Source organism: Balaenoptera physalus (genome assembly GCF_965194825.1).
Source record: "Balaenoptera physalus genome assembly, chromosome: 6".
In the NCBI taxonomy this organism is placed as follows: Eukaryota; Metazoa; Chordata; class Mammalia; order Artiodactyla; family Balaenopteridae; genus Balaenoptera; species Balaenoptera physalus.
The window spans coordinates 138,471,507-138,491,336 of NC_138885.1; the positions used below are offsets into that span (position 1 = coordinate 138,471,507).

The 19,830-nt window shown below is 44.5% G+C and overlaps 2 protein-coding genes across 7 annotated transcripts in view; one reads left to right on the forward strand and one right to left on the reverse strand.

The window, feature by feature from the left end:
* Window positions 1-7,422, reverse strand: part of HDLBP (high density lipoprotein binding protein) — a 67,894-nt gene extending 60,472 nt beyond the window's left edge. Inside the window, exon 1 of one of the 3 annotated variants that reach the window (XM_082466493.1) lies at window positions 7,398-7,422. The gene's annotated coding sequence lies outside the window, so the exon portion shown is untranslated. Of the gene's footprint in view, window positions 1-6,695; window positions 6,838-7,397 lie in introns of those variants that run through there. The other 2 variants (XM_082466491.1, XM_082466492.1) reach the window with 2 other exon arrangements.
* SEPTIN2 (septin 2) overlaps window positions 6,959-19,830 on the forward strand; it is a 33,465-nt gene continuing 20,593 nt past the window's right edge. Inside the window, exons 1-3 of one of the 4 annotated variants that reach the window (XM_082466505.1) lie at window positions 6,959-7,072; window positions 14,297-14,330; window positions 15,757-15,877. In XM_082466505.1, coding sequence (XP_082322631.1) covers window positions 14,322-14,330; window positions 15,757-15,877 — 130 coding nt within the window. In that variant the 5' untranslated portion in view covers window positions 6,959-7,072; window positions 14,297-14,321. Of the gene's footprint in view, window positions 7,073-7,299; window positions 7,401-14,296; window positions 14,331-15,756; window positions 15,878-19,830 lie in introns of those variants that run through there. The other 3 variants (XM_082466506.1, XM_082466508.1, XM_082466507.1) reach the window with 3 other exon arrangements.

Here is a 19,830-nt window from a genome sequence, read left to right on the forward strand (position 1 = left end):
AGAATGGTGAGCACCTCTGGCCTCTAACCATGAGATGCCAGCAGCACTCCCAACTCATGACAACCAAAAATGTTTCCAGATATTCGGGGGGGGGGGGAGGGGGGTAAGATCGCCTGGTTGAACCATTGCTGGAAATAAAGGTCCTGATGCCTGGCGTGTAGGAAGCAACAAAAAAAGCTTTAATAGGCAAGGCTTTTTGTATCACTCGTGCATCCTTGAAACAGATCACAAAAAGGATGCTGTATGAGTGACTATTAGCTCCAGATGTCACCCTTCCAAGCTGAAAAACTAAGTTTCTGATAAACTGAATTGCCCAAGGGCGGGGCGGGGGTGGGGCGCGCAGAACGCTGGGAGGGGAGGGGGAAAGGGAGGGAGGAAACGAATGAAGGAAAGGAAGGAAGGAAGAAAGAAAACAAACCACCTCAGAGACTCCTTTCTTATCTTTGAGAGGAAGAAGCTAAAGTCCTACAGATCAAGAAACACCCAAAATCACAAGGCTGATTAAGAACAAGTTTAAACTGAAGTACTTACAGGTCTCCTGACTCCTGGTCCAGTGGAGGACGACCTTCCCCACCTGTACAAACATCTCCACCCTCTGCCCTGTCTGGTAGAAAGAACCAATGCCTAAGACCCAAGCACCGCTGCATGTCTGACAAAGTCCACAGCCAGGAACGTCAAGAATAGCAATTCACACAAATAAAAGGCAAACCTGAGAGCGCTTTCAGAAAAGAATCCATCCTAATTGCTCAATGGCACTTGCTACTGGTTTCTGCATCAGCAACTTCCTGCCTCTCCTTGACCTAGATGAGGGCTGCTGTTCCAGCTGCGGGGTCTCAGGGCACAGATAAGCCTCCTGAGAGGATCCTGCACCCATGGCAGAGCCTGGGATGGGAGGGGCAGGGGCCACGGGGACTACATTCATACCAGTTTTATTAACTGATAGCATGAACATGATAATACGGTCGACCAAAGAATGATCTTTAGCATAAAAATATTGTAGAACAACAGAAATAAAAATTGGCAATCTTCCTGATTCTTTCTCAACAAATATCTCCAAAACTACTGTTTTATCTAATATTTTTTCTTGGATATATTAATACGTGGTCTAAATAAAAAATAAGATCACATTACATGCATTGTTTCACCACTTGCCACACTTACTTCCATTTAAAAATGCATATGGCTGTCTTTCCAAGTTTTACACACAAGTTTACCTATGTTAACAATTGCACGTTGCATGGAATAACCATGAAATCACCCCCCTGCTGTTGTTTTATTTTTTTCCGATTACAAGCACTGCAGAAAAGAGTACCATCTACTCACTCGAGCCTGTACCTCGACAGGTTAAATTCCTAGAAATACAATTACATGACGACAGGAGATGCGTGGATAAGCACTGCAAAGGCAAAATTTACCCTCCCAATGAATTAAGCTATTTACACTCCACGGCATCGCGGTATACCTGTCCCCCTCACCTTCGGTAACTAAAATGGTCACGTTTATTTTCCCCAGTCTGTAGGGGAAATATGATTTTAATGTCAAGTCTTTGATCATCAGTGAAAACTAAAAATCTTGCTCTGCATACTGGCCATGTGAACTTCTTGACTGTGAAGACCGGCCTATTCACAACCTCCGTCCACTTTCCTACCAGGGCCTTCAGCACACATTTAAGACAATGTAAAACCCACAGCTGGGCTATAAAAGGTGTAGTAAATAACAGAAGAACAATGAATTTAAGTGCAACTCAAGTTGTAAGCTAAAAATAACATTGCTAAAGGGCAGCCAGGCAAAAGTAGTAAGAAAATACTGTCAAAAAGGACAGTTTTCTGCGTTTTTTTTTTTTTTTTTTGGCCTCTCATGCCTCTTAGTCAAAAGGTGTGGTTTTTTTCCCCTCTGGAAAGGGAAATAGAATCTTTGGACTGGGGACACCAGTTACAGTGGAGTGATGGGAAACCATTCTGAAGACAGGGGAAGTAACTTCTTCCATAGTTATTGCTAAGATTGTGGCCTTCTCCCCTCACTTGGCCCCCAGGCAAGAGGTTGGGAGGTATTTTTCTGGAGAACCCAAAGAGACTTGAAGAAGCTGACAGGGTGCTGTAAGGAAACGGCCCAGCCAGATGCCTCTACAGCGAATGTCACAGTTGGCCAGCCCCAACAACCAACCACAAGCTCCGAGTCCCTCTGACATGTAAGCGGGCAAGCAAACATCACCGGAGAGCCCAGAAAAGGCTCTGATATGAAAGCCAAAACCGCAACACAAAAAGCAGCCAGAAGCAAGCAGTGACTTTGGGGAAAAGAAAACTTTGAAACTCACCAATGTCCTCAGAAAGGTAAGAGGAGATTCTATATCCATGGACCAAAAACAGGAGGTTATAACATAGGAACAGAAAGAATAAGAGAAATCTCCTAGAAATAAAGAGAGAAAAACTCAATAGAAGGGTTAAAAGATCAAGTTGAGAATATCTTCCAGAAAGAAATGGGAAACCTAAGAAAATCAGACTGTCAATCCAGAAGGTCCAATAGTTGAATTCTAGAAAGAGAAAGAAAGTGAATGGAAAGGTATGAAGGTAATAAATCAAGAAAAATGCCCAGCACTGAAGAACAGAAGTTTCCAAAATAAAGGGGCCCAAAGGGCAGGCAAGACACGAGATGAAAACAGACTCCAAGGGACATCACTGCACTGGGTGCTCTGAATTTCACAGAAAATCCCTCAAGCTTCAAAAAAGAAAACACAGTCACATATAAAGGCTCAAGAATCAGAAAGCTCTAACACTTCCAGGCTAACACTGGGGGATGGAAGACAGAGGGGTAAACTGATGTCCAACCTCTCAACACAGGTACAAGGGCAGGATAACGCATTCCAGACATCCAGGCTCTCAAAATTTTATCTCCCAAGCAACTCCTTGTGGAAGTGCTCCATCAAAATCAGAGAGTAAAAAAAAAAGAAAAAAGAAAAAAAAAAATCAAGAAAGAGAAAGACATGGGTTCCAGGAAACTGAGGGCAGTGAGATCTGCAGTGAGATTCCAGCAGGTTGGAGGTCTGCGTCTACTGAACTCGATCAGATAAAAAGAACTGAATTTCTTGAAAGGAGATTTAGACAACTAGTGAATTTGGGGTTGACTTTTGGTGGCAAATGCATATAAAACTAAGAAAACAACAAAAACCACTGATAAGAACTTCAGGGAAAACAAAAACTTCTCCAGGAAAGGAAAAGTAATCCCATCACACCATTTGGCCCAACTGTGAATGGTACCAGTAGTCAGAATATAAACACTAAATACCTGATGAGCAAATTAAAGGTGCACCTGCTTTGGGCAGCCATGGCTTTGTCTGCAGGGCGAAGGCAGAGGGGTGAAAGATAGTGAAAGACGTCACATCTGCTCTCAGGGTTGAGTGGAGAGACAATGTGTGGGACAGGGGAGGGAAGGGCAGGAAGTGAGCAAATCAGGCATGGATGTGACAGACAGAGGCAAAGACCAAAGCCACCAGCTAGGAGACCAACGTGGGTGTTCTGCAGCGGAGGAGACATGATGGGAGGAAGGAAAAACTGACAGTTTTTGTTCCTTACAAGCTTTTCCAGATTTACTTGATCTTTTAAAAAGTATATGAAGATATAACCTTGATTTGAAGTAAAATTAAGTTTTAATGTTAAAATCCAAATGAGTACCAATAAACAGTATTAAGGGAGAGCATGCATGGCCAATGCATTGTTATCAAATTAACAGCAAGCATCAACAAGATGACTAACATGACAGGATACCCAGACAAGTCTGGCTTGTCTTAAATGATACTTGAGGAACTTTACCTCACCGGGTAAAACAGCGGCCAACTAGGAATATCACCTCTAAAATGTCTCTGATATTAGAAATACAAAAAGGAAAAAAATAAATGAAAATCCTGCTTTACCACACAGTAACTTGTGTAATCAAGTTTTTAAATGTTACACACTGAAGAAAGTTTAGTTCTTTTCTTGGCTTTCAAATGTTCAATGTTGTGGTGCCTTCATAATTCAAGAGAAAAGGCATTCTAACACATTAAGGTTCTTTGGCTGTCTTTCCACACTTAGTCAAAAAGTTTGACAACATGCTCCTTGGACTTTTTGCCACCAAAAGTCAGCAACTGAGAATTCAGCTATGTGCTATGTTTCTTCCAGGAGCTTGGTTATTTCTGAATAGGAAAGGGACATGCGTTCCTATGATCACTAGCCCTGTGAGGTGCATGTGTGCTGAATGGGCCATACCAAATATAAGCATCACTCTGCACTTTAAAAAGTGTGCTCTGCTCAAGCCCTTTAGGTAAATAAGTTCCAGCTGCCAAGCATTAATGGCAAGTCTATCCGATCCACTTGTGACTAAAGATCACAAAGTCATCTTGGTGGACAGTGTAATCATTTGAAATGCTGTCCAAGTCAGAGTGTCTTAGGGCATTAAGTCCTTCACCATTTGAGATGCCAGCAGCGTACCAAATTCTCAACCTCTTGCCCATATATGCCACCCCCTAAGTGGATAGCTGTCACTTGTCCCCTTTGCATAAGCCAGTCTTCTTGTCTAGAACACCCCATCCTGCCAACTCCACCTGGAAAAACTCTTATTCATATTCTAAACCCCAGTTTCAGAACCACATTCTTTGTGAAACTTTCCAACAGGTAATCACTGCCCCCTCTGTCCTACCTCCACTCCTTGTACATACTTCCATTACTGCACTCAGAACACCGTAATCTCTTCCTTTACAAGTGAATCTCCCCTACCAGACCATAAACTGCTTGAGGAAAAGAAAAAAAAAGTCTGTGTCCTCTTTACCTCTGCATCCCCAGAACCCTTAACAATGTCTGGCACACAGCCATTTCCAATAAATTTTTTTTTGAAATATTTTCTACTGTGAAAGAAGTAAAGCCATGAGGTCAAAGTCAGACCGCCAGAAACCCCAAACAACAAATCCAAAGGAAAAAAAATACTTGATGATTCAAGAAGAAATTCTCCCATCAGGACGCTGAGAAGTCAGCCTGGCCCCCTGGAGGGGGCACTGTGACCGGGTTCCAGCGGGTCCTCGAGTGCCCAGGAATGTGGGCCAAAGGCATCTTAGGAGTGCTCTCCTTACACGCGCTGCTCCTTTACTCAGGGGACCTCAGCCTGATTAGAGAAGAGGAGGTAAGCCCCATTCGGGACGTGACACACAGCAGAATTAATAGTAGTTACAGGGAAGTTTAATCTTCACTGTTTTCAATGGCTTTCAAATTTTGTCCTTTAAGACTTGAGGGGGTATGCTCAGTTTTCTCCAAACCTAAAGCTCTCATGACACGTGGGTGGTTGATGTCTCAGATCCAGAGAACTGGGAGTTCAAATGACAGAAGCCACTCTGAACCAAATACCTTCTCAACCACTTTAACACTGCTTCCAAGCACCCCTAACATTAAGCGTACTTCGTAAGGGTAGCTGGGGTTGCTTAGAGTGTTCAAAGTGATCGAACATCAACCTGAGCGCTAGGCTTCATCCAATGTCTCATTAGCCCGGTTCGCTCCCATAAAAGAACACTGAGCGTATTTTGTAGAACAGCACTACCAGTTGCCTTAGACAAAATCCTAATTGTGACGCACCCCGTGTTAACAGGGCCTCAAGAAAGCTACCTGCCAAGAGAGCGCCCGTCCGTCCTTAGTTCTGCGGCAGACACCCAAACGCAGGTGAAAGCAACGCCTGAGGGTTTTCGGCAGCTCTGCAGCTGAGGACACAGAAACCCCGCAGCTCAAGGGTAAACCATCCTGCTCCTGAAGATTCCTCTAAGACTCATCTACACTCCTTCGGACGTTTCATCTGACCATAGCGTTGCTTAATAAAACACAGAGGTCAGTTTTCCTTTGGTTTTACGTGGTGCCCGGACACCACGCACAGGCCGACTTCCCCACCTCCTGAGTGGGCGGGGAGAGGACGCCCGGCCCTGAGCACTTTGCCACTTTCCAAAGACACCCTGTCAGGACGCCCTACGGTCACAAAGAGCTTCAGGCGCCCCGCGCTACGCGACCGCCCAGAAAAGACTCCAAAGCCGTGTTTACTGCCAGTCGTGGGTAACCCAGAAAGGCTTCCTGTACGAGGGCGTTTGCGCCCAGCCTCCCAGCAAGCATCGGCCAGCTGCTGGGCCTGCAGGCCGCGTGAGGGGGGAAGGACGCCCCGGGCCGGTCACGCCCCCGCCGGGCACGTCGCCCTCCCGCCCCCGAGCCGCGCCGCCGCAGTGGACTTGGACGCGCCCCCAGGCCTCACCTAGCGAAAGCGAGGGGCCGCCCGCCCTCCCCCCTCCCCGTCGGGCGCGGGCTCCAGCCTCGGGCGCACGAAGGCCACGTCCCCGGGGACGGGCGCCCAACTCTATGGTCCGCGCACCAGTCGCCGACCCCCACGTGACCCACGGCAGCCAATCGAGGCGAGGCCCGGACCACTGAGACGACGGCGGCCCGGGGCTAGAGCAGCCCCGCCGGCCGCTCGCCGTCCCTCCCCAGTCCCGCTCCGGTGCTCCCTGCTCGGTGCTGCCGCCATCTTCCTGGAGGAGAGGACCAGAGGCGAAAGGTCCCCTCCCCGTGGTCGTTCCGAACTCTTACCGTCACTTGCCCTCCCCCCGTCCACCTCGTTTTTCACCGGTCATTTAGCTCCATCTAAAGAAACGCTCTTCCCCCCATTCTAGTTATTCACAAAGCAATAAATTACATTACCTGTTCCACCCTTATCAGCGTAAGGAAACGAAGCTCATAAGGTAGGAACTGTGGCGAAACAGGGACGAGCCGCCATCTTGGTAAAGGAGAAAAGGCTACGCTTGACCTCCCCCCCACCCCCGGCCTCTATATGGGCAACCGCCGTGGGAGGGGCACGGCGCCTGCGCAGAGGCGGAAACCGCGGACGAGCCTGCGCCTGCGCACTCGGAAGCTGGCGGATGGGGGCGGGGAGGAAAGCGTTGGCAAGGGGGCGGATCGACGCGTTGACGCAATCCGCCCACGCGCGGGGGCGGGGCGGGGCGTGGCGCGAGTCAGCGGCCGGTGCTGGGCGGATCCGCGGCACGGTCGGTCGGCGCTAGTTCTTCGGTGCGTCCGCGGTGAGTATCTCACCGTGGGTCTCGGCCGCCGTCGGGGCGCGAGCTGTGGGCCGACGCAGACGGGCGGTGGCCGGCTCGGGGCGGTGGTCTGTCAGCTCCGGGGGGGACGCGGGCGGGGCCCCTCGCACGGTGTGGGGGAGGGGCGGCCGGCCCGGCATCCTGGGCCCTCCCGAGATCTCCCCCCATCCCCCGGCGCTCTTCTCGCTCTTCCGGCCCCTCCTCCGCCCTTCTCGGCCCTACCGGGTCCCGGCCCCCGCCCCCCGGGCCCTGGCACCGGCGGAGGCGGCGGGGTGTGTCCTGGGCGAACCCGAGTGGCCCTTCTCACCAGGTGGGAGTTACGTGGGGCGTGGTCAATAATGGGCCTGGGATGTGGAGCGTTCGCTGGCGGTCGTGGTCCGGGAGGGACGGTGCGGGTCGCGCTAACAGGGGCGCTTCCGCTTCGCAGCCTCGCGGCCGAGAGGAAGCTCGCGGGGCGCTGGCCGCCCGCTGCACTCAGCAGGCCCCGCCTGGCCGCACACAGAGCGGGAGGAGAAGGAGGAGGGGAGGGGAGGGGAGGCCCCGCGCAGGGCCGAATCCGGAGGGACGGGCGGCACCGCCGGGGAGGGCCCGTTCCCCTGAAGGCCCGAGATGGGGCCGACCTGTGGCCGCCGTGTTTCAGTAAGGCCCGCAGGGCCGCCTGTTACCTTTACGGCCTCAGTTTTCGTCGGTGCCTCGCTGCCTGGTCTGTGTTCCCAACACGTGGACGCGTGACCCAACCGCGCTAAGTTCCGACTGCTGTGGTCTTTCTCACCTTTGGCCTTGGTTCAGAGCCTGCCTTTTGCCTGGAGCCCGCTTACCTCCACCGTTTGCTTGCCTAGTTCCTGCTCTGTTATTCAGGACCGCGCCCGGGTTAGACTTCTTCCCCCTGAAATAGGTGTCCGCCTGCTGTCAGCCTCTGGTGGTCCGTGCGGTTGTTGTCCTGTGAGGGGCAGGGGTGTGTGGACCTGCCCAGCCTTACTTGTTTCCTAGGACGGTGGTCAGCACGAAACAGGTTTTCAGGTATCTCTTGAACAACTCCCATCATTATAATACCTCAAGACAAGTTTAATGCCCAAAGCAGCCTTGCCATCATAGGGAGAGATGTATGATGGTGTAGGGGTCGTGCAGGCTGCTTTCCTGGTGTTTGTAATTTAAGGTTCGTTATTTTCGGTTTTGGTAGCTCCCACTTAGGCTTTCTTTGCACCGCCCAGCCTCCTAACTCGCAATGAATTACGGCAGTGGTCTCTTCGGCCATAAAGTTACCCTGATTTTTTTTTTTTTCTTTCCCGTTTTCTGTCTTGATCTCTCAGCGAGCACTGCAGCCCAGGGTAAAGAACAAGGGCTTTTCAGTCAAATCAGATTTGCATTCTGACTGCTCTTGAACTAGTAGGGTGACCTAGGGAAATGGGGATGGGATGGGCGGGAACCTCCCTCTGTGGACTTCAATAAGTGTGATTCAGGTCCTTTCTATACTCAACTTGAAAGACAGGAACTGCTGTAAAAGGAAAAGTTGGCTTTTTTTTTTCTCCAGAGAGAAGGGGACACCAAAGCTCATTTGGCCGCAGAATTGGGGTGAAGCCACTTGTATAGTCTTACTATCTCATTTTGTGCTCATCGTCATACTTGTCACTAGAGAAAACTCATTTGATTGTGGGGTGCTGCCCTCATGCTGTTAAGAGTGTGGTATACTGTACATGGACCTCAAATCCAAAGGCTCTGAATGCCAGATGTTCCAAGGGCTCTGGATGAGGGACTGTGGACCTTTGGGTCCTACTTTGCAGGGTCGTTTGTGGATGGGGATAGTGAATGTAAATGCAAGGATGACGTGTCAGTGGATGGTGGCTTTGGGTAGTCCACTGATACACAGAAATGCCAGTAGCAAAGCAAGTTTCTGTTGCCGAGAATCCAGTTTTAGCCATCTGTTCTTTGTCCCCTTTTGTTTTAGAAAAGTTGATTTCTTCTGTGTGGATTGGGGTGGAAGTATTGCTCTGTGGAAGAAGGAAGCCATGGGTCAAAGAGAAAAAATGTTTTAAATAGTTTCTAGTATCTAGAATGAGTGCATAAATTTTTCATTTGACCTAATTTCTGAGGTTTGGGGGATCTGATTGATCTGCATCCAAGGTTTAAACTAATCACAGTGCTTTGCATTTTGTGTTGCTGGATCAAGGCTTTCTCACTGAAAACCAGGCACTTCAGAAGTTCAACATTTCTCATTCAACTTTCATTTTACATTAGTCAGTTAATAACTTAAACTGTTGGAAAACTGTAGTGGATCCAAATTATGTTTCAGGAAAAAAAAAAAAAACCTGAGTATGAAAGAAATAGGTTGTGGTAAGAGAAACTTGGTAAAATTAAAGCAAAGTTGAAATAAGTGTTTTTTTGACAATTAACATCCTGTTCCAATAATATTACAATAGTATTCTCCACTTCCCCGTATGTGTGCATCAAGATAGGTTTTAAGTGGGAGGAAACCGATAGGAGTGATGGTCCCCTTCTCGCCTGCTGAGCAGAATAAGGGCCTGCGCATGCGTAGGCTCAAGGTGCAGTACCGGCAGGGTGCTCACGTGAAGTTGGTTGGGGGTACAGGCAGGGGCCCAGAGCTGAGTGAGGAGCGGGTGTGTGGACGCTCCGGAGCGACTTTGATGGCAGTCCTCTGCCCCACCAGGTTGGTGTGAAATCACATGCGTGTGATAGCTGGTACGGCGAGAGCCTGCTCTTCCTTTCTATCCTCAGGCATCTTGTCTCCAGGTGAACTTGAAAGTCATTTTATCCAGTCCTTTAAGAAAAAAAAAAACCTCATCATTAGGGAGTCCAGCTGGGATTGGACCACACTTATCTACTGATTTAAGAAATAAAAAATGATTTGGTTCATGCAAGGCCTGTTTTCTTTCTGAATTTGTTCCTACATTTGTTTTGTTTTTGCTCTATTATAAACGGCATTTTCCCTCCATTTCCATTTCTTGGTATCCATTGCTAGCGCAAAAATAGAACTTTTGAGTTACACCTGTCCTGTATGCAGCCACCTTAAGTAAATTACCATATTCTGGAATCTTTTTTAACCAAAGTGTTTGTGGGGTTTTTGGTGTGTATTCAGTCATATCAGAAAAATCATTTTCACTAAACCTGCCAGAGTAGCAGTAAATAATCAGGGTGAGACTGCAACATCAGAGTCTTATTTGGATCCTGCTTCAAATGAACAACGACGAAAAAAAGAGACAATTAGGAAAATAACCCTGGATATTTTGTTATATTGAAGGACTATTGCTAATCTTCCTCATGATAATGGCTTGTCGCTTTTCAGTCCTTATTTTTAGATCTATCTAGTACTCATTATCAGGGATCCGGGACAGTGGTTGAGCGGATATTTGAGTTGGTAACTGTTGAATCTGGAGGATGGGGTGGTCCTTGTGGCTTTTGTTTTACTTTTGAATATGTTTGGAGTTTTTCATAAGTGTTTTAAGATAACTGTGGTGGTAATGGGCATCCTTTCCTAATTAGTGATTGTAATTTAAATAATTTAGCATCTGTTGTTTAGAGGATAACGTTTGCCGTTGGCTTCCGGAAATATATTTAAGCAGTTTCCTCACTTAGTGTTTTTATTAGAGTTGGTTGTTGGATTTTATCACATGCATGTTCAGCATCCATTCACATATGGTTTTCTCCTTTAATTTGTTGTAACAGCTTGTATTGATAGATGCTTTTGGTACATTTCCGGGATATAATTGCTAGCAAGTATTTCATTGAGAAATTTTGCATTTCTGTTCATAAGTGAGATGGACCTGCAGCCAGCCAGCTTGCTTGCTCTTTCTTCTCCGTCTGGGTTTGTTGTTGGAGTTGTGCTGTCTTCATAAAATAACTTGGAGTGCTTTCCCTTTTTCTGTAGTGGCTTAAGTGACGCTGGCGTTATCTGTTCAGGTTTGGATGGAATTCAGGTCTAGTTCTGTCCGGTCCTGGTCCCTTTCTTTTTTTTCTTTTTTTCCCAATTCTTTTTTTTTTTTTTTGGTCGCGACATGTAGCATGTGGGATCTTAGTTCCCTGACCAGGGTTCGAACCCGTGCCCCCTGCATTGGCAGCGCAGAGTCTTAACCACTGGACCGCCAGGGAAGTCCTCATTGGTAACTTTTTCTTCACCTGTTCAGTGGCATTTGTTCTAGTCAGGTTTTCAGTTCTTGCTTCAATTTTGGTAATTTACAGTGTCTAGGAAATCATCCATTTCTTCCAGATTTTCTAGTTTGTGGCCATCTTTATACATGTGGTCTCCTGTGTCTGTGATTATATGTTCTTGTTTTTCCTCAAAGGAACTGGTGAGGAATTTGTTTTAGAGAACCAGCTTTTGGTTTTATTTACCCTTCTATTGAGTTATTTTTGGTGTTCTTTAATAGTGAAAATATGTAAAACCCAAATTCTCATTTGAGTCTATTAAACTTTACTGTGCCCCACTGATTTTGCTTTTTTCTTCTTTCCATTGCTTTCTAGGTAACTTATGGCTTTACTTTTATCCCTCCTTGATCCAAAGGTTATCCAGGAATGTTCTGAATAACTAGGAGTTCCTTTTTATCTTTGTTTTAACAGATCATGATCTGAGAACACTGACTGTAAAAATAACTTTGCGTAAATTTTCTTCACTGCAGTTATACGGTAAATAAAGTGTTTTTCTGTAGTCACCTTTCTTTATCTATTGACTCAAGGTTCTCTATAACAGTTAATTCAGATGTGTCGGTGGTCTCAGACCTCTGCCCTTGCTCATACTGCATGTATGGAGTCTGTCCAATTCCGAGAGAAGCTATTAAAGTCTCCCACTTGAATTGTATTTTTGTCAAGTTCACATAGTATTTTTTCTAGTCTTTGCTCTATGTATTTATCTGCTGTAGGTATTCATAGATACGGGTTTATGAATGGTTTATCTTTATAAATTGTTCCTTTTATCATGACCACACTTTCCTTAAATCCCAACTGGGTTATTAACAATGTCTCTCCCTGTTCTTTTGTGTTTGCACTAGCTTGGTATCTCTTAGCCTGTCCCTTTGTTTTCAGCTTTTTTTTTTTTTAGCTACTTTGCTTTAAGCATATTTCTTCCATGTAACAGACCTTGGTTTTCTGCTGTTCTCCCTCCACCCCGCCACCCCCAACCTGTCTCCATCTTTTAAGGAGAAAATTTGCTTCTTTCACATTTAGACTGGTGACTGATACTCTTGAATTTTTCTGTTTCTTTTCCATATTTTTACTGGTTTGATCAAGTTGCTGTTCCATATTTTTCTCTTAATTTGGAAGTAAGTTTTTTTTAATGGCTACCTTCTCCTTTTTTTTCGTTATCGGACACTTACCTCTTTATTATTTAAAACAAAGTGTCCGCTGCTTCTTCTGCCAGGACCATCTATCTATTTTCCAACTGACTGCTCCCTTCTCCCTCTTGAAAGTTTTACCTCTCTGCTGGCACTCCTGCCCCCAGCTCTGAGGTTTTGCTGAGGAAGTTTAATATTTTAAATTCTGGACTGTGAATAGTGCTCCCCTAGGATGTTCCTTCTGTTCAAGAGATCTTAAGTCACTCGTGTAGTACACAGTCCCAGGGAAACTCTGGGATTGCTCTTCCTGGGAAATTTTTCTTCTGTTATTACTGTTTTCTTTTCCTCCAACTTCCCCTTTTACTTATGGGAACTCTTACTGTTAACAGGTAGATTTCCTAGGTTTTGTCTCTGAGGCTGTCTTTTACCCATGATTTCTCTCCCTGCTGTTTGCCTTGTGCACTAAGATTTCTGATATTTGGTCTTCCATGTCACATTCCGAGTCTCTACTGTGACCTTTCATTTAGTTCAGCTACAGCAGTTTGGGTTTGAAAATGGTGGATTTTAGGTCCAGAAAGTTGTGTTTGAATTACTGTGCTTGCATCTTCATCATAGCGATACCGTTTCTTGGTTCCAGGTGTTGTCTTCCTCCTCCTGCAGCTTGGCTGTTGAGCTCATCTTGGAGGCAGGGGGACGAGGACACACTCACATGGGCCTGTCACCGTAGCCCTCGAGTCCTCACACCCAAGGTCTCTGTTCCCAAGCTCTTCCAGGGTTCACTGTATTCTTTTCCTTCCTTTCTGGTTCTTCCTTCTGAGGAACGCTTCATCTTCTGCTTCTCTTGCTGCCTAGCGTTTCTGCTGTCCTGGAAGCTTGCCTTGGTTCTGCTGCCTAGGTTGAAGCATTTTGGACAACCTAGATGGAGCTTTACCTGTCTCCTTAGTCAGAAGTGGTCCTTCCTTTGCACACGAGCCTGCACCCAGTACTCCTTCCCCGCCTTTAGTGATGGTCTGTCAGAGCACGAAGCAGTTTGCAGACCCCTCCCCCTCTTCCCCTCTCGTTCCTGCGAGACGGATGAGAGGGAGAACCAAGACTGTATCCTTACCTTCTATGACGTCGTACCACAGAGCTAGAGAGTTACACATGCTACTGCTGTCTTGACCTTGGTTAAGCATTTTTTCAGAGGTGGTTTGGGAACATGTCCATTCAAAAAGGAAACTTGGGGGCGTGCAGTATTCAGGAATGTTTCAGTCTGGGGGAAATAGGGAGGCAAGAAAGTGAAAGAAGTTTTCTCATAAGTTTCGAAGCACCAGAAGGAATCAAATTTGACTGCATTCACATCTCTTGACTTTGCCACCAAAGGTTAGCCAGCAGACCCCACATCTCCCGAGGCTTCAGAACTATCGTCACACTTCTCGAGCACTCAGGTGCCTTCAGTCCTTTTTCCTTTACTTGTAAGTGTAGTTGTGTTGCTGTGTGTGCCCCAGTGTCAAGGTCCAGTTCTCAGGAGCTCAGGAAGTCTCCAGCACACAGCAGACAGATGGGCTCCGACAGGCACCCCTTCCTTGTACAAAGCTTTCAAAGAGAGAAAGGAAATTACATAATTCCAGAGGTTATGGGAATTTGTCTTTTTCTCCTGTTGCTCCGTAGTGCCTAATGCATAATCAGTACTAAAAAAAGGTATTGTTGAAGACATGGAATGTATATATGTATACATGTGTATAGATGGTCGCTTTCATTAGCTTAATTTTTCATATCTAATTTATATAATGAGGTGATAATTTCATCATTTCTGGGGAAGTATTTGACGTAATGAGAAGCTGAGTGAAACAGAAGCTATTGATGCCTCATGTAAGCCTTTTTACATATCAGTTCATGTTATTGTATATGTGTATGGATGTACATGTATTTTTCTTTTTTTTAGACAGATTGACAAAACTTCACTAAAGATGTCTAAGGTAAGAGATCACACTTCATGCATCTACAGTATAAGGAGAAACTGCTTTATGGTTTGAAACCTTTTATAGTCAAGATTTTTATGATTCATTATTTTTAATATAACTGATATTTGATTCATTAAGACAGAGTTCTAATTTAACAGTCATCCTAAAAGCTGTGAGCTTGCTTTTTTCAGATTTTCAATTTGTTTCTAAAAACATTAGTGACAATCCATTTAGCCTCCCTAGATCATTCCCAGCAGACCATTCAAGTAATAATTTTAAAATTGTAATAATTCATCATGATGAAATTTATGGGGTTCTCAGACTTGATAAATTGGCTTACGTCAGCTGTTGCAAATTAGCCCAGAGCCCGGAAAGGAATAGGTTCTAAAAGACATGCTGAGAAAAGCAGAACTTGTAGTTAAAATTGCAAGATTATTGTTTCTCTTTACCTTTTATTTTTAAGTCTTCGGGTGTTTCTTACTGTGATGCGCAGTCATAGTGATTTTCATTTTTTATACAAGTGTCAGTGTGGAACTTTGATAAGCGAAAAAGAAAATAAAAATTAGCCATAATTCCATTATTCAGAATAACTGCTTGTAACGTTTTGTGAATATTCTTTTTGCATGTGTGACTATATATTTACAAAAGGTAACCTTAAAGGAAATGCTATTCTAAATCTTGCCTTTTACATTTAATAAATCAATTGCTGTATCTTTTTTTATTTCTTCCCATTTTTAGTATATCATAGCCTAGATTTCACTGTTTTACTATACTTTTTTGAACCTCCTTGTGTCAGGTATCCATCTGTCAAGGAATATTGACACTTCAGCGGCGTCCGCCGTGACCCCTTTCTCACTCTCAGTCTTCTTTCTCTTGGTCTGTGAAGCTAGATTCTCAGAATCCCACCCCTAAGTGGGCTGCCTCACCCTTGGTGGGGCTCGGTCCCATTGAGCTAGGAATGCAGCAAGAGACATGACTGTTTCCTGGCTACTTTTCACAAGTGCACCACTCCTGGTACACGAAGTCTTTACTTTGGAAGCTGTTCCTTAGCGAAGTTTGTTGAATGAGACCACTGTAAGTGTGGCCTTACTTTGTACGTCTGACAGATTTTCCTTCAACTCTATAGACAATTTTTTAAGTTGAGATTTGAAATTGTACTAAGATGAACTAAGCATGTATCTTTTATGTATTGCTTAATTGCTTAACAGAAATGTTATTTTAGGTCAGCATGTAGGCATGAAATGATACTGGATTGGTTTTTCTTCTTTTTTAAATATTTTCAAATGAATACCATCAGTTTTCTGATAGCAGTGACTTTTTGGAAGTATCGATTTATGTGTATACTTTTTTGATTTGTGAGAACTAATGATATCTATGTTTGTCACAGGTTTAATAATGTCTTAAAAGCAACTAATAAGGTGTTTATTTGTTCTTTTTTTAGCAACAACCAACTCAATTTATAAATCCAGAAACTCCTGGCTATGTTGGATTTGCAAATCTTCCCAATCAAGTTCATCGAAAATCAGTGAAAAAAGGTTTTGAATTCACGCTAATGGTGGTTGGTAAGAAATTAACTTGTACTCTCAAGTTATTAAATATGTGGGTATCTCCTTTTCCCAACCTGTGGAGTATAATAACGTGACCTATAAAGTCACAGGGAAGATTCCTTTGTTGATGGAGTCAAATAACTTGGGAATTTGAAAAAAAAACTTCTTTAGAAAATTTTGCTGAAGTGCAGAATTATAATTTTTCTGTCATTTCCTTGCTTGTATGTAGTGAAAGTGTTTGCTCAGTGTGACAGCTGGCCTCTGAAGCCCCCCCTCCCACCCCCCAAATCCTTGCTGCCTGGTGTCCATGACGCTTTCTAGCCCCTTCCCCACTGAGCAGGGCTCACTCGTGTAGCCAGTAGGACGTTGTGGAGATGAAGGTGTGTGCCGTGGAGACCGGGTCATAGGCACTGCGGCCTGTGCCTTGCCTTCTCTTGAATCAGTCACTCTCGGGACACCTCATAGAGAAGTCCTGCAAGGCAAGGCACCGAGGCCCGCCAGTAACCGTGTAGTGACCGTCTCAGAAATGTCCTCCAGCCCCAGTTAAGCCTGCTGGTGACTGCCATCCTGGCCAACATCACTGTCACCACAGAGAGACCCTCAAGCCATCACCGCCCACCTTAGACACTCCCGAACCCCTGACCCAAAGAGTCCATGAGACGATAAATGTTTGTTGTTGGTTTAGGCCTCTGGATTTTACAGTAATTTGTTACACTTGAAAGATGACAAATACTTACAATTAACCAGAAGCGTGTTTATTTAATACTCATAAAAAGAACTGTTCAACTTTTTCTGGTGGGTATATTTTAAACAAGGAACAATTCTTACTACACACACGTATTTTAAAATAAGTACTTAAAGTCGTTTGAAATTGAGTGGTTACCTGAAATTTCTATTATATCAGATATATTTTATCATGGATTATAGCATATATATTCTGTTTCAGTGTGTCCATAACAAACTTAACTTGATGAACTATTAATTCTGCTTACCATATCACATTTTATTTCATTCCTGAAAATCACAAAATTCTCCCCAAATGCTGAGGTAGCCACTGGAAAAGCTTGATGGGTGGTCATGCATGAGTGGGACAAACGATTGTTTCCTGGGATAAACAGTTCACAAATCTGAGATGAAAAAAACTGTGGGACCCTAGGCCCAGAGAAGTGAATGGTGACATGTTTTAGGAGCACAATTACATGATGATGTTAATAATGCAAATTCCGGTTCCTGGTAGAAAAGAGAAACACAGTGCAGTCTGTCACACGGTTACTTAATTTAGAGCTTTAAAACCAGACAATTACTTCTGGCCCTGATAGAATAACTCAGGGGTTGACAAGCTCTTTCTGTAAAGGGTCAGATAGTAAATATTTAAGGCTTTGTGAGCGTTACAGCTTTTGGTGCAGCTGTTAGCTCCACGACAGTGACGACGCATGACGACACATGAACGAACAGGCATAGCTGTCCCGTGAAGCTCTGTTTTGTTCATGTGGTAGAGGGCTAGATTTGCAGCAGAGCCACAGTTTGCCAAACCCTGAAAAAGCTGTACCAGACTAGTCCTCTTGACCTGAATAACCAGAAGGCTCGGCAAGATATAAGAAACAGCCCTTTTAAGACACTGAACAGGCAATGCAGGACTTTGGTCCTTGAGAGAAGGAAAAAAAATTCTATGAACTATAAAGTTACTCCAGCTTTCTGCCATTCACCTGCCCTTTTCCCATGGAGGAGTAAACCTAACACGGTTAGTCTCGGCTAAAGAATGAGACCACAGTTCGGGGAAGCTGAGGTAGCAGGCAGAGTTCCACAGAAGAGAACGACTTCACACATCTGCACTGGGGTTCCTTTTGGCACCATGGCTGAACAGTAACTTGTATATGGGTAGGGGAAGCCTCCATGAAGCCAAGCAAAATAGAACCACCAGGAAGGAGACTGCATGGAGTTGGAGAGCCGGAAAGGGGTCAAGGAGACATTGGAATTCCAGCCAGCCAGGGGGGAAATCTTACTGAACACCCATGACATTCAGGAAAGTCCTTGCTTAGGAGTAGGGCTAAACTCACATAAAGGCTGTTCTAAACCCTGTCTAACAAAGCTTATAAACGAACCTTGAAAGGATCAGGCTTGTTTACAAATGAATTACCTACTTGCCAGGACAAAAACCCATCACTCATTAAAGAAGGACATTAAAATCTAGACACTTAGACAGTATAACCTTCACAATACTAAGCATCCAGTAAAAAGTTCCTGGATGTGCAAAGAAGGGGGAAAAAATGGCCCATAACCAGGACAGAGATCAAGCAGTAGAAACAGATCCAGAAAAGAACAAAATGGAACTTCTAGAGGTTAAAAAGTGTATACAACGTCTGAGATGAAAAATTTTCTGATGGGCCTAACAGCAAATTGTACACTGCAGAAGAACTGGGGCAATAGAAAGCATCCAAACTAAAACACCAAGCAGAATAAATATAAAGAAAAGCACACCAGGGCATGTAATCAGATGGTGAAAACCACTGATAAATGGAAAAATCTTACAAGAAGCCAGAAAAAAAGAAAACATTACATAGGGTCAGAGGTAAGAAAGACCACTGACTGCTCATCAGGAATAATGTAAGCCGTGTGGAATGACAGTTTAAAGTACTGAAAGTATAAAAGTATCAGCCTAGAATTCTGTGTTTGTCAAAAATAACCTTTAAAAATGAAGGTTAAAAAGAAGATAAAGACATCTTCAGATAAATAAGCGGAAAGAATTTATTGGTATCAGACGTATACTGTAAGGAAGATTAAATGAGGTTTTCAAGTGGCACAGTAGGGAGAGCACTGGAAATGGCACATGTGTTGGTAAAGGTAAGACTTCTTGCTTTTTAATTTCTTTCAAAGATAATTGATAGTGTGTAACATGTAGGAATAAAATGAACAAGGATAGCACAGAGGACAGAGGGTGAGTAGAAGTGTGCAGCTGTGAACTTCTTACATTACGTGTGAGGTGATAGAACATTATTGAAAGGAAGATGCTGGATTAATGGTGCACATTGTGAACTTAAGAGCATCCACTAGAAAACTAAAGATTTGGCTAAAAGCCAATAGCTTTGATAAAATAGAATATAAAAAAGTATTCAGTCCAAAAGAAAGCAGGAAAAGAAAAAAGGATAGATGAGACAATAGAAAAAGGGCAGCAAGATGGCAGGCTTGAGCACAGCCTTGTCGATAATTATGTGTAAATGGACAAGGCAAAGTATAAGGGAAAGGTAGGCGTTATCAGACTAAATGACCTCCTGTTGTCTACAGGAAAAACCCTTTTCGTTAAAGATAAAAGAATGGGACATTGTGATACAAGCCCCAGTCATAAAGCTGAAGTGGCTGAATTACTATCAGACAAAGCAGACTTTAGATCTACTACCTGAATATTCCCAGAGAGGAAGAACTTTATATCATAACGAGAAAGGGATCTGTTCAAAACAACGTCATCTAAAATATGCATGACACAGAGTCTGATGGGAGAAAGATAAATCTGTGAGGACAGGAGTTTTTGACACTCCTCACAGTAACTTATGAAGCAGATACAAAGTCAGTAGTGTTGTGGAATGTTTAAGTTATGCTGTCAGACAATACAGCCCAGCTGACGTGCAGAGCACTGTGCTGAACAGCTGCAGGACACCCGTTCTTCGAAGGCACGTGGACCGTTCACCAGACACGCTCTGCATTATGCGAGCATTAGGCCAAGCGCTGCCCTGTTGCAAATGATGAGAAAAGTAGACTTAATTCCTCATGAGCCTAGACACAGACACCTTAATAAAATTGTAGCGAGCCCTTAATACAGTCGGTTCTACTGTAACACAATATATGTGTGTTCCTAAAAAATCACCGTGTGGGGAAAGTAGGGACACAACACTCAAAACCTTCCTCAGTGACGTGTTAGGAACATAGTAAAAATGATCTCAGTTTCACACGTTAAATGGTTAAGAAATCAAAAT